Here is a 13,895-nt window from a genome sequence, read left to right on the forward strand (position 1 = left end):
TGGGAAAACTGTTTGGCAGTATATATTAAACTTAAACAACATATGCCTCCCCTATGACTCAGCAATCCCACTCTTAGGTAGCTACACAAAAGAAATGACTATGTCTGTCCATCAACAGAAATGTATAAGAATGTTCATAGCACTTTTGCTCACAATAACCCTAAACTATAAACAGCCCTAATGTTCCCTGGTAGCAGGAAAACAGAGATGCTGTGTTGTGGTGTGCTTACCCAATGGACTTCTTTAAAGCATTGAGAAAGAACAGACTCTGGACACCCACAGCAAATGGGTTGAGCAAAAGAACCAGAATCAAAAGAATACAAAGTATATGACTTCACTGATATACATTTTCACCATCAGGCAAAACTAACTGATGGGGATAGAAATCAGGAAAATAAGTGCATTGTGTCAGCGGCCAGGAAAGGGCAGGCAGGAGCCTTCTGGGGGAGGAGAACTGTTCTGTGTCAGTGTAGGTGGTGGTCACATAGGGGAACATATGTGTTAAAGTTCAGGGAGCTGTAAATGTATCTCTGTGTGCATTATGCATTTTATACCTTAATAAAAACATTTCATATTAGCAACATATATCCCATGAATGCACTTTGGATGCTGTAAAAACAAACCATTTGTGTTTTTCAATCTCCATGTTGCCAAACACTACACTTTAGAAAAAAATATAGTTCTATCCTTTTACATTCCTGAAAACTTGGGTGTTAAGGGAGTTCGTTGCTGCTTGTTTAGTTTCTAGACCACTTTAGTGAAAACATTAGAAAATATCGGTATTTTTTAAAAAGATGTGATTTATCATAAATTCATATTCATTCCTATTGATACTTCCTATTCTAATTTGAGTGACCATCTGCTATCTTGTTTGTTTCTCCTTCCTCCCATACTGGAAGTTCTAGTTCCCAGAGACACCTACACAATGACTCGGATGCTTTATTCCTCTGCAGCTCTGGCCAAGGTGGAGACCACTGGATTGAAGAGCACCTCAGGTGAGTTATGAATAAGGACCTTCATTTGTTAGAAAAGGGATTTTCCTTTTTATTTATTTATTTTTAATTCCTCTCTATAGCCTGGTGGGTCATAGCCACAGTGATCCCATAACAACTCCTTCAGACTAGAGACCTGGTCCCTAAGTTTCAGGAGAAGTTCCAGAGGGGAAGGTGGAAATCAAACGCGTTTGACGTGCCCTCACCACTCGCTGCTTCCAGGGCCCTGGTGGGTGACCGTGTCAGTCGAAGGCTAGTTGGCCACTCTTCCGTGGTTGTACAGGGGATGAAAAATCCATCTCTGAACAAAAGTCATCATTAACAAGAGATTATGCCAGAAAGGAGGAAAAACAGAGGCCACTGGTTCTTCTCATTTAGATTTAGGTGGGGCAAGGAGGGCTTCCTTCTATATTCATATGTGAATATATTATATAGAACCAACATAGAATATATTATACGGAATATATATGGAATATATTCTATATTCAACAGCTACACATCAAGCACCTACCATGCGCCAGGCACTGTGCAAGGCCCTGAGGGAATCAAAGAAGAATAAGACACATTTACTGCCTTTGGGAAAAACAGGAAAGTAAGGCAGATGACAAGGTACTTAAAACACAGCAATATGTGTGAGAAGAGCCTGAAGTATGGGGAAAGGAAGATGAATTCTGGACAGGGAAATGATGGAAGGTTTTTACGAAGGAGTTGGCTTCTCAGTTCAGTGGTGAAGGATAGAAAATATGTTGATATCCCAGGATGAAGATTTCTTTAGCACCTAGGAGATGAGGACCGACTGACTCAGGAGGGTAGACACCATGGTGCGTGAACCACCACAAGCTCCTATCAGAGGAGGGGACCGGAGCTCTCTTCATAGGAGAATTTAATCTGCCTCTTAACCAAGGTGAAATTAAAGATGAATTGATGCCCCTTTGAATCCCCTCACCCATGCTCCCTGAACACCTGCCACCACCCATCCATTCCTGCTTCTACCTCCCCAGACCAAGGACAGAAGGCAGGTGCTCTAATGAGAGATGCCGCCATCATACAGAAGCAGGCAGATAAGGTTGGGGTGCAATTTAACGAAAGGAAGTCTCTCTTCTATTAGGAGAGAAAAGACAGCAGGGAAGGGATCAAAAGTGAAAACCTAAGTAATCAAAGAGAAAATGATTTGCTTTGAAGACACACACGGATGGAAAATTACTTCGGGGGAAGAGCCGCGCCACCTTTGTGCACCAGACCGTTCGTGTCTGGCACTTTCATCTCCTAAAGCTGGGATTTCTGTTAAAATGAATTTTGTGTACAACCAGGGTTATTCTGAATATCATTTTAATAAGGATATAAAAACCTTTTCATCTTTTCAGGGGAGATTGGAGCTTCTGTCTTTTTAAAATCTATTTATTGGTATGAGTGAGATGATACAGAAATATGTTAAAATAAATATTGATCTGCGGCCTCCCCCACTTCTGTTCTGATCTCCCCCAGCTTTGTTGCTTGGCCTTATTTGCCAACACAGCCCATGGAAGAAACCCGGCTCTCTAATCTCTGGTGAGGCGGGCTTAGGCTTTGTTTACCTGCTGCTGTGCCTTTTATTTTTTCCATCTCCTGTGTGTGTATGTGCAGCCACCACCGATGTAAGGTAACAAAGCCAACACACTGTCTGAATTTCTTATCAAAGAGCCTGAATAATGAGCACATTTATGTCTAAGATTGGAGACACTGAAGGAAAAAGAAACCTTAAACAATGTCATTAGAAGCATGACTGTGCCAATGTTTAAGTATCTGATGAAACTTTTTAAAATTATATGAAATTGGAGTGGGACCAAGGATCTGTACCCAGGTGGGCCCAAACTGCCCGGGTCTTGGGTCTTTCGGGGACAGGAATGGGAGCTTATGACCATCTTCACGCCTGTATTAAAATGCTATTGAGCAGGACAAAGGGATTTCCTGTCACCATGTTGTTAAACAGAAACAATTTTCTTCCTGTCTGGTTGACTTGACCTCGTTGTGATTTAGTTTCTGAATGTATGAATAGAAATATTTACTAGCACCTGACGTCTAGGAGGTGGTAGAATGTCAAGATGGAAAGAACCTTACAAATAGTTCAGCCTATTTGTAAGGTTCTCAGAGGTGATAAAAAATCATGGTTGAGATGGTTACGTGACTTGCTCAGACTGGCAATGCTCAATTTAGGGACTTGTTGAAGAACATGTCTAATAAAAAATTGGGATAGAGTTCTCTAAAACAAAATTAAAGTCTATTTAGAGTAAAAATATTTACTAACATTTAGTCTTAGGAAAACATGCAATAATATGGAAAGAACTTTCTGCTGGTCTTCTGAGAATAGTGACTTCAGACATAAAGGTGAGAAAATGAAAAACAAAGACAGTCTACGGCCATACCACCCTGAACGCGCCCGATCTCGTCTGATCTCGGAAGCTAAGCAGGGTCGGGCCTGGTTAGTACTTGGATGGGAGAAGCAAAGACATATTCTTGACTTAGTGTCTGAAGCAATCTGAATGTTTGTCCCCCCAAATTCATATGTTGAAACCAATCCTGAAGGTGGTTGTATTACGAGGTGGGAACTTTGAGAGGTAATTAGGTCAGAGGAAGGAAGCCTTCTATAAGTGCTCTTATTTTAAAAAATGCCTTTATAACAGGGGCCTAGGTGGGCTCCCCTGTCTCCTCTGTCACGTGTGGATGCAATGAGAAGTAGACAGTCTACAACCTAGAAGAGGGTCCTCAGGCTGGCACCCTGATCTTCGACTTCCAGCTTCCAGAACTGTAGACAATAAATCTCTGTTGTTCATAAGCTCCTTGGTTTATGGTGTTTTTGTTATAGCAGCCTGAATGGACTAAGAAAATAATAAGACCCTTTAATAGAGGAGAGAGTAGCAGGCAAAGGAGGTGGGAAATTTAACTCAAAGGATGTGTTTTTGTTAGCCAAAGAAGAATTCCTAAATGTAGAATACCATACCTTTTTAATTTCAGATTTCAAATTACAAGGGTTACTCTGCTGGCTGAAGAGGGATTTCTTGAATCTCTCTATAACCCTTCTTTTCAAATTGTGGTGCAACGCTGGAGGAAGCTGTATAAAGTGAGAAAACAATCATTATAAGCAAATTGTTCACACTGCACAGCTGACTGACTCCGGGGAAGCATTTACTGGGGGTCAGTGTAACAATATTCGCTCAACAGGACTAAATAAGAATTTAAATTGTACTCCAAATAGCATGAGTCTATGTTACAATTTTTAATTCTATAATCCAGAAAAAATATATTACTCTGCTGCCTTTCAAAAGGCTGCTTAATTTATCTTACTGTTCTTTCATTGTATTGACATTCTTTTTCATATAACAACTAAATTATATTAATTGCACATGTAAATTGACTTTTGTAAAGAACAGACTTGACGAGGAAGAATGTATTCTATCAGGTATTTAGGTGTCTGGCTCATGCTCATAAGCAAAAACCATGCTTACTCTCTAACCAAGGCCCTGTCCTGAAGGCTCTGATACTTTGGACCAGGAAGCACATATCTGCATTAGCACATAATCAGATGCCTGCCTGGGAGTGCTCCTGAGTATACAGCTGGACACTGTAGAGACCAATCTTATCGAGAAGGAGAATGGCCCTAGCTGGTTTGGCTCAGTGGATAGAGCGTTGAACTGCAGACTGGAGGGTCCCGAGTTCAATTCTGGTTGGGGGCACGTGCTCGGATTGCGGGCTCCATCCCCAGTGGGGGGTGTGCAGGAGGCAGCCGATCGGTGATTCTCTTTCATCATTGATTTTTCTATCTCTCTCTCCCTCTCCCTTCCTCTCTGAAATCAATAAAAATATCAAAAAATATATAATAGCCTCTAAAAATAAAAAAGAGAGAGAGAGAAGAGAGAGAGAGCTGGAGAGAATGAATTAGTACACATGAGGGCTAAGCCAGGATGAGTTAGGTTTAATAAGTAGTTGGAAGTCACTGCAGAATCTTAGAAAATGTGGGATTGGATGACAATGGGGATTTCAAAAAATTGTTTTTTTACTACTTTGAAGGTTGGATTTATACAAGGAAATCAAAGGTCCTAAAAAGCACAGAGGGGTAAAGTGAAGTTTGGGAGATGGATAACAGAGAAAAAATAGGGTCAACATGATAAGGAGTCTCCTGGGGAAAATGGCATTTGGTTTGTTGAAATATGGAGAGGTCTTGCAAGGAGAGGAAAAGGAACCAGTAAGAAAAATGAAAGACTAAATAGGAAGAAAAATGTGGTAGTAGGAACTCTAACGATTTAAAAGAAAACACAGAGCTCAGATCAAAAGAAAGAGTAATGTGGCAGAGATGATTATTACTCCACCCCCCTCTTACAGTTTTAGTTTGGTGCCATGTGACTACTTGTGACAAGTGAAAATGACATGTGTCATTCTAAGATTAAGGCCATGCAAAACCAATGTTCTTCCTCCATCCCTGCCCCTCCTCTAGGGCAAGAAGCTTGGAGTCCTGATGCCAGAGCCACAGGTGAACGACAGCCAACGTTAGCTGAGTGAGAAGTAGACCTCTATTGTGACAAGTCAAGAGACTCCAGGGTGCATCTGTTAGTGCAGCACAACTTAACATATCCTGACTAATACAATGGACATCTATTATTCAAGTTCCACAAAACAGGGAGATATATAAAAGGTAATAGTAGAGCACTGAATAAGGTCTACAGGAGCTCACAACCACTGATTTTATAGCAAAAAAAAACTATTCATAAGCTCAAACACAATAGAATACGGAATCCATTATGAAGCATGGTAATGATATAAAATAAGAATAATGCAATTGAAAAAAGTTTTAAAATGCATCTATAATCCTAGTTAATCCTCTGACTTTGCTTGAGTCAAAGCAGTTTAATTACAGAAGAATTAAGACGGGAGATTCAGAAGCCCTTCGGTGTACCCTGAAAGGTTTTATAGGTTGACTGCACTGAACCTCTGCTGATCTACTTTTACATCAATATTATGGCTTGTTTTACCTTGAGCCAGACGCGATTACTACTTCCTACCCCAGGCAAAGAGTCGTAATTAATGCTGCCCTTTAATAAAAAGGGGAAATCAAGAAATGTAGAGAGACAGATTTCTCAGCATTAATGAGCAAACAGCTGGAAGACAGATGAGAAGGAAAATGAGTATAAATGACATTTGTGTGCATGAGAGACTAGCAAAAGTGGGTGAATTTAACCTGAAGTGCATCAGACTATGAAGAGGAGAGCATGTGCATGGTTTCATAGCAAGGGGGTGATGGGTTGGAGTGGAAAAGAAATGGGAAAAGTGCCTGAGCGAGATACTTTTGAATTTGATAATTTCCTACTGTTACCCACCAGAAGTTGCCACTTCCCTAAGTTAAACACCAGGTGGTAGTGTTGGCCTGGTACTGTCTAGTAGCTGCCCAGCATGGTCCCCACTGTCAGAGAGAAAGGCAGAAAGTCTGTTCTGATACACCTAATTGTCTGCTATTGCAAACTTTTGAAGATGTGAATCATCAGTGGTCCATAGATTCCTTTAAAGGCGGCTTACCCCAGTACTGGCAGCTACCAGTATCAACTTACAAATTCAGATGCTCGTAAAATCCTTATTATTTATTTAACTTAATGAGCCTTATTTTACTTCTCCTGATGGCTTGAATTAATCCTCATGAAAACTTTCTTGAGTAAGCTAACATTCCATCAACCTAAGATTCATATTCATACACAGGGCGGTATTAAAAAGATATTGTATCTTATTAGAATAACTATCACTGGACAGCACTGCATCTTTAAAGTTTTCATGAAATAATTTAAAATTTTATCCAGTTGCAGATGACATAAGTATAAAAATATATAAAAACTATAGTACTAAGAATAAAACATGAATACCTATGATTTCTATGTGCCAGGCGCTCTGACTACTCTTTTATGCACAGTAAGGCACGTTTTTCCTACAACGAACTTATAAAGCAGGTACTATTTTATAGGTGAGGAAAACGGAGCTTAAAGACATTACATAACATGCAAGGATGCTTCCTGAGGTAGTGAGTCCTCTTGCCCAACCAATAATCTGGAGCAAATAGCGTCACCACAAGCTGTACTGTAGTATAGTACTTTATCATTTGTAAACATCTCATAGTCTTTCTTTTCTTTATCACAATAGCCCCATAAGCTGCCTGAATTTTACTGATGAAGGAAATGAGTCTAGAAAAGATAATGACTCACACGTCTAAAAGCTTGATTTTCATTTGTTTGTTTTCATTACAAAGTAACAAAAGGAAAAATGAAATCCGATACATATGTTTTATAGGTTTTCCCAAACTTGCTTAATATATGGATTCTTTTTAAAAAACATCATTCTCTAGTATCTCCAAGAATACATCGGCAGACCATTTGGAGTCCGTGGGGCTCCATCTGATAGTGACTTAATATCTTTTCCATAATAAAAACCCTATTCTGACATATTACTGCTTAAGAGATTTCTCTAAATGCTAAAGTAAAATGTTCCAAGATTATCATCAAAATAAATACACAAAATGTAAGACTTTCTCTTAGAATTAACAAACCCTGCAAGCCTGAGTTCATTTGAGAAACACAGTGTTACCCTAAATTCTATTTAACCTGTCGCCCTCGCCATTAGGACCCAGGAGATCCAGATGCGAGGGTGTGGATGGTTCTCTTTCCATCCGTCATCACTTATGAGAAAGGCAGTATGTTTCACAGTCCATAGTGCAACTTGCATCTGCGGACGGCACAGTGCTCTTCCCAACCAGATATTTTTGTTCTGTTGGCAATGTTTGTGGTTGATAAGATGGAGATGCAAAATGCAAAGCAGCTCTGGCCAAACTGCCTGTCTGTTCTCTGGGAGACAGATGTTTAATTCTTGAAAGAAGCTCTATGCTAATTTTCAAAGCATTTATTTAACAAAACAACCAAACCCTAAATGCCGAGTTACATCCAAAGCTGATGTTAGCTAGGCAGGTCTTACCTTAGGGAAAACACACAGAGACTCAGCTAAAAGGTAACATATGTACTTGGTCACCTGATATACCCAGAGATTGACTTTGGCTTCCAGCGATGGAAATGAACCACTGATTTCATTCTCAGCTTTTTGGTCTTAAGATTATAGCTCAGCGTTGATTAAAACATGTCAAATCAGTGAAGGCAGGGTAAGGATTTTAACATCCTGCCTTTTAAAATAGTTGCTCTTGGATGATTTCTACAGATCTGTCTCCATGGAAACTGGAGAGAAAAGGCCACCTCCAGCCAAAAGTGAACCGTTTCCCCTGTCAGGTCATCTGCTGGCTGTCAGGAGGGACCAGCCCGGCCCTGCAATCCGGGTCGGCCTCCACAGCCGAAGTCTGAGGGTTTGACTAGTAAATAAATGTGTGGACAAGAAGATTTTTTTTGTTGATTCATTTTGTCTTGTCAATTCCATTTTACTTTGAGCAACTGGCAGAGAGAGAGAAAGTGATCTTGGTCTTGAACCTCCAGCAAATTCACTACTATAATGGTTAGACTTGTCTTTGTCTCCTGTGTTTGAAAGGCATTGACTTTAGTTAGCCCTGTAATGTAAAGTTCCCCAAAGAGGGATCATTCCTTACTATGTGCAACGTCATAAACTTTAAAGGGTCCTGGAAATGCAATTTAAAAAACCACAATGGTTATATCTGAACTTACAGCAAGGAATGCCATCTTGCCAAAAAATGTGAAACCATTTGTTATGCTGGCAGTGTGAGAGTATAATAGTAAGATCATCATAATAGTTTCATTCTTGCTTTAAAATAGGTTGAAATCTAATAAAGTTATAGAATACATCCATTAAAAAGTTTTTTATTATATATAAATTAGCAAGACAGGCATGTGAACACTATATTTAAATTTCAAAGGATATTTTCTCTCAATTTATGAGTTAATCATTGAGGCAACCAATAAGCTATTTAAAGCTATTTCCATAACACTGAAGTTAAGAATGCTTTCCCCATATATCTATGTCAGTATTTAAGTGGAAACGCAATTTTGAATATAATATCTGTACTCAATAGAGATGTGGCACATTATATTTGATTTATTAACCAAGTCCCCCACCCCCATCCTCCTACTGAGAACTTGGAGATGGGGAGGTCCCAGAGAAAGGTCTCCCATGTCTGCCCTGCGGCTCCAGGTTATGTGTGCCAGCTGTTGATTTATTGCCTCTTAGCTCCAAATACACCCTTCACTGCCCTGCTTGGGATACTGGACTACTTCTCCCCTGCCAGCTGGCAGGATGGCCGGCTGTATCAGAGAAGGCACTGAAGGGATGCACTGAAAAGACAGTGGAGGAGGGCGGAGCTTGTCCCCGATTTATTGCCTCTTAGCTCCAAATACACCCTTCACAGCCCTGCTTGGGATACTGTACTACTACCCCCTGCCAGCTGGCAGGATGGGCGGCTGTATCAGAGAGGGCGCTGAAGGGACGCACTGAAAAGACAGTGGAGGAGGGCGGAGCTTGTCCCTGCTTCCCCGGATGCTCCTGCCTTGCCCTGGGCCTTTAGCACGAAGCAGTCAGAGCAATGGGGTCCCCCCAGCCAGATTCAACCCTGCAGGTGGCTTCCCAGAGTCCCTGGGGTGGCACCTACCCGTGGGCAGCCTCCTGGTCCTGTAGAGGGCACTCCCCATCACACCATGCTCACGTGCTGATTTCCAGCAAGTTCCATGGTAGGACACCTCCTCATCGGTGGCTCACCCCAACCACCCGAGGGAGGCTGCCCTGCGAGTTTCCCTAGAACGTGCAGCACCTCCGTGGACTTCTCTGACCTTTCCAGGGAGGTCTGGACCTCAGCCCAGGCTGGGGTGTCCCCTTCTATTCTGTCCCTTTCGTGTGCTCTGCCCCGGGACTTTAAGTAGTGACTCCCCTCTCTGCTCCTCCTTTATTTTCTAAATTTCTCTTCCTCTCCTTAGTAGATGAACAATCAAGCCAGACACATTTCTGTAAGTACTTGGTAGCCATTTTTAAACAGTGCTCGCTTCCCCAGGGCCAGACAGTTGCTGAGGTTTAGAAAAAGGGAGTTTTCACAATCCTGCATTTTCTGTGCTTACAGTTTTCATTTCTCTGAGAGGTCCTGGTTTTAAGCCAGCACCCTCAGGACTTGTGGGTGGACATTACTTTCCTCTTTCCTGCCTGCGGTAAAGCTGTTTCAAAAGCCCATCTCGGTCCTCACTTTCACCCCACACTGACGGCACATTCGCACTGAAGTTTGGTTTGGGTTGGGCACTAACAGTGAAAGAGCAGGGAGGAGGTCACAGGGAAAACCAGCCAGGTTTGCTTTCTTTATTCTATCTCCCTAGCTCTGCTGCTAAGCCATGATGTCCCCAGATATTTGTAGCTGGGGAGGATAAAAACAAGTACTCACTCAACTAAACGTTCCACGAAGTCTGTAAGCAATATTAGCAGCAGATTTATATTTAAGATGAAGAGGAAATGAAAGGCTAAAACACTGACCTGCGTGATGTAGATGATTTTGTGCAGCTGAATTAAGATCTGCTGAATGGGATCACTGATCTGACGGACTTTCCTCTGGGATACAGCCATCCCTGCAGATGCTGTGGATGATATGTTTTCAGTTAGTCAAGACCCTGGTTGTCTCTCTTAAAAGGGATTATTAGTAGAAAATGGGGTAAGATTCTGAAATAAAAGTTAAGCAAAGACCTTCATCCTACCAATGAGACAATATGTTGGGACCTTGTAACACTGCAATATTTTATAATAGGGGATGCACAAGTTCTTCCTTTTACTTCTCGGACTTCTACTTTCTAACATCTGGAAGACCAGTTATCTCTTGGAATTTTTCCTGCAATTACATGAGGCTGCCACCAGGAGTCACTGGCAGCCGTCGAAAAGCTGAGATTCAGATATGTGCCGTTAAGAGAATATCATGCTTTTAAGTGTTTAATTCATCTATGCAAACACTGAATAGACAATCTTACAGAGAGGGAAAAAAATTCCCCCCAATAAAAAATTCTAAGTAACAAAAGTTCAAATTAAGTAACTTTCAAACTCTTGATTATTACAAATTATAATTTTCACCTGGATTTCTGTCCAGATCTCAATAGGACACATTTATAATTTATCCCAAATTCTCATCATAGAGCCACACTACTTTCACAGTTTTAGGCGAGGTTGGTGTCAAGTACTATTTTCTTTATGGGTATCTTTATTGAGTTAGTTAAGAAATTCACACAAGAAACAATCTAGTTCTAGTTCATCTGCATTTAATACTTTGTTTAATGGTTTAAATTTAAAGGATCTATCTTCCCTAAAAACTGTGTCTAACTCCTTTTAAGCACCAATTACTTGACCATTAGAATGAAGTTTAATAAATTACTCTTGGGGTAAAAAGGTGAAGGTAAATCAGAAAGAATTAAGATAGCTCTAAAACAGAAAACAGAGAGCTGGAGCTACAGCCTGCAGAGATGACTGAGAGTACATGTGCCATATTTTCTCCAGTGGTGGTTTCTTCCCGAAATAATTGTGAAAATGCAACTGTTTGTCCCGTGGTCGGCAAACTGCGGCTCGCGAGCCACATGCAGCTCTTTGGCTCCTTGAGTGTGGCTCTTCCACAAATTACCACATGCGGGCGCGCACATATAGTGCGATTGAAACTTCGTGGCCCATGCGCAGAAGTCGGTATTTTGTGGAAGAGCCGGTATTTTGTGGAAGAGCCACACTCAAGGGGCCAAAGAGCCGCATGTGGCTTGCGAGCCATGGTTTGCCGAACCGCAGTTTGGTTTTTTTTGGTTAAGACCCATAGCAAAAATTAGAGACCATGTAATGTGGCCAAGTTGATGTTGCACCAGGAATATTAACTTGGCATTTTCATAAACTAAACAGCTTAGTTCTTGATCATTTTTATGTTGCCCAGTTTATGTTTTTGATATGTGGACTTAATACTCCTAGGAAACGAGTTACAATCTCCCAGCCTGGCAGAGCGTTCTTAGATTTGTGATGACATTTTGAGTGGAATGTCACATGGGTTTGACTCTACCTTGCCACAAGAATGTGCTCATCTGTGGCCCTAGATACAAAAACAGAGATGGTTAGCTAGAATGCCTGTATTCTGAATTACTCAATTATGCAAAATAACGTAAACTTGTTTTTCTTAAGAACCTTTGACTATTCTCCCTCAAGTCCAATAAATCTTTGTCTTTGGAAAATAGTTTTGATTGCTTACTCTCTAAAAAATAAATTAAAAATGTTTCATTACACATGCCCCTTGTAAAACAAGCAAACAAACATATTAACAACCTAAGTATTACAGAAGACCAGGAGGCCCTTTGGAACCACCACCCATCAGCCTCCTCCCCAGAGGTAGCCTCTGCTATCAGCTTGGTGTGTTGCCAAGTCACTTTTCTCTCCATTTACATACATAAGCTTTAACGTCACAACAGTATTTTTCAAACTGTGGTTGATCCTGAAACGAGTTTAATGGGCCATGACCAGCATTTTGAAAAATGGGATGGAATGAAGTGGAACAGGATAGAAAACTTTCAGAGTGCACTGCATGTAGCAAGAGTTCACTCATTCAAGATATAAAATGTGTTTCTTCTTGAGGGTCATTGCCAAAAGATTTTGAAAACTACTATTGTAGAAAATCTATAGCATTAGCTTATGAATTCTTTCTCTTTTTAAAAATATATGGTGATACATCATAAGACTTGTTCGATTTTTTCTCATTCAGTCTGGCATGGAGATTCTTTTTGCCAACACAGAGTTCTGGCTCATTCTTCATACCCACTGTTGAGTAGCACTGAGCATTCTGCATGCAGCACAGTTTACTTAGCCACCTCTGTCTTGTGGGGGTTTTTTTTGGTTAATCCTCACCCAAGGATGTTTTTCCATTTATTTTTAGGGGAAAACAAAGAGAAACATCGATGTGAGAGAGACACATCGATTGGTTGCCCCCTGCACAAGCCCCAACCAGGGCCCGGGCCGGGGAGGAGCCTGCAACAGAGGAATGTGCCCTTGACTGGACTCAAACCTGAGACCCTTCAGTCTGCAGACCAAAGCTCTATCCACTGAGCCAAACCGCTAGGGTGTCACCTCTGTCTTGATGGGTACTGAGTTTGCTTTCAATTTCTCATGCTTATAAGTGATGCCACAGTGAGTGTACATGCACATGCCTCGTTGTCCATAAGTACAAAAGGTCTTTCAGGGAAGTTGAGGAGAAATTAAATACTAGTTGGGCCTTCATGTATACAGATTTCTTATTTTAACAAATACATTTTAAAGTGGCTAACTCAACTTGCACTCTGATCAGAAGAGAATCCATTTATCTATAACTTGATCAACATTATATATTATACTTCTCAATTCTACCAATCCGATTCTAGGAGTTTGTGTGTGTGTGTGTTTATCTGAAGGCAATGAGGTTATTGTACTTTTTTGGTGAATTTCCTTTTTGTGTCCCATGTGTTGTTGTTGTTGTTGTTTTCTTATTTGTTTGTAAGTGCTCTTTACATATTCTGAATACTAATCCTTTTATTGCATTTTATATATTAAAAGCATTATCACGTAATCTGCTGCTTTTTTTCAATTTAAAGTTATTTCCCACTCCATCACCTAGATTAAAGGTAATGTTTGGTCACAGGTACCACGAGAACAGTCACTCGGGTACCTGCTGCTGCTGTATCATGGCAAAGCAGGACCCCATGACCAGTTCAGCACTCCTGGTGTGCTCTGGAAAATTTACTGAGATGTGAGTTATGGCTGGAGAGAAAAAGGAACTTTGAGACTGGAAATAATAGGAGGGAGTCTAGCTATAACATTTGCAAACCCTCTTGATTTTCTGAACAACTTCGGCTAATTCTGGGTATGAGAACTATTATTCCTTCTTTTCTACATGATCAAATCTTCATAATTTCTTATATTCCC

The 13,895-nt window shown here is 40.8% G+C and overlaps 1 protein-coding gene across 1 annotated transcript in view; it reads right to left on the bottom strand.

Annotated features, from left to right (window-relative positions):
- The window catches only part of NEK10 (NIMA-related kinase 10), a 143,971-nt gene that overhangs the window by 8,695 nt on the left and 121,381 nt on the right, over window positions 1–13,895 (bottom strand). Inside the window, exons 32-34 of the mRNA XM_014549224.1 lie at window positions 12,010–12,039; window positions 10,467–10,567; window positions 3,970–4,080 (exon numbers count right to left, since the gene is read on the bottom strand). Coding sequence (XP_014404710.1) covers window positions 3,970–4,080; window positions 10,467–10,567; window positions 12,010–12,039 — 242 coding nt within the window. The remainder of the gene's footprint in view (window positions 1–3,969; window positions 4,081–10,466; window positions 10,568–12,009; window positions 12,040–13,895) is intronic.

Source organism: Myotis brandtii, unplaced genomic scaffold, assembly GCF_000412655.1.
Source record: "Myotis brandtii unplaced genomic scaffold, ASM41265v1 scaffold54, whole genome shotgun sequence".
Lineage (NCBI taxonomy): Eukaryota > Metazoa > Chordata > Mammalia > Chiroptera > Vespertilionidae > Myotis > Myotis brandtii.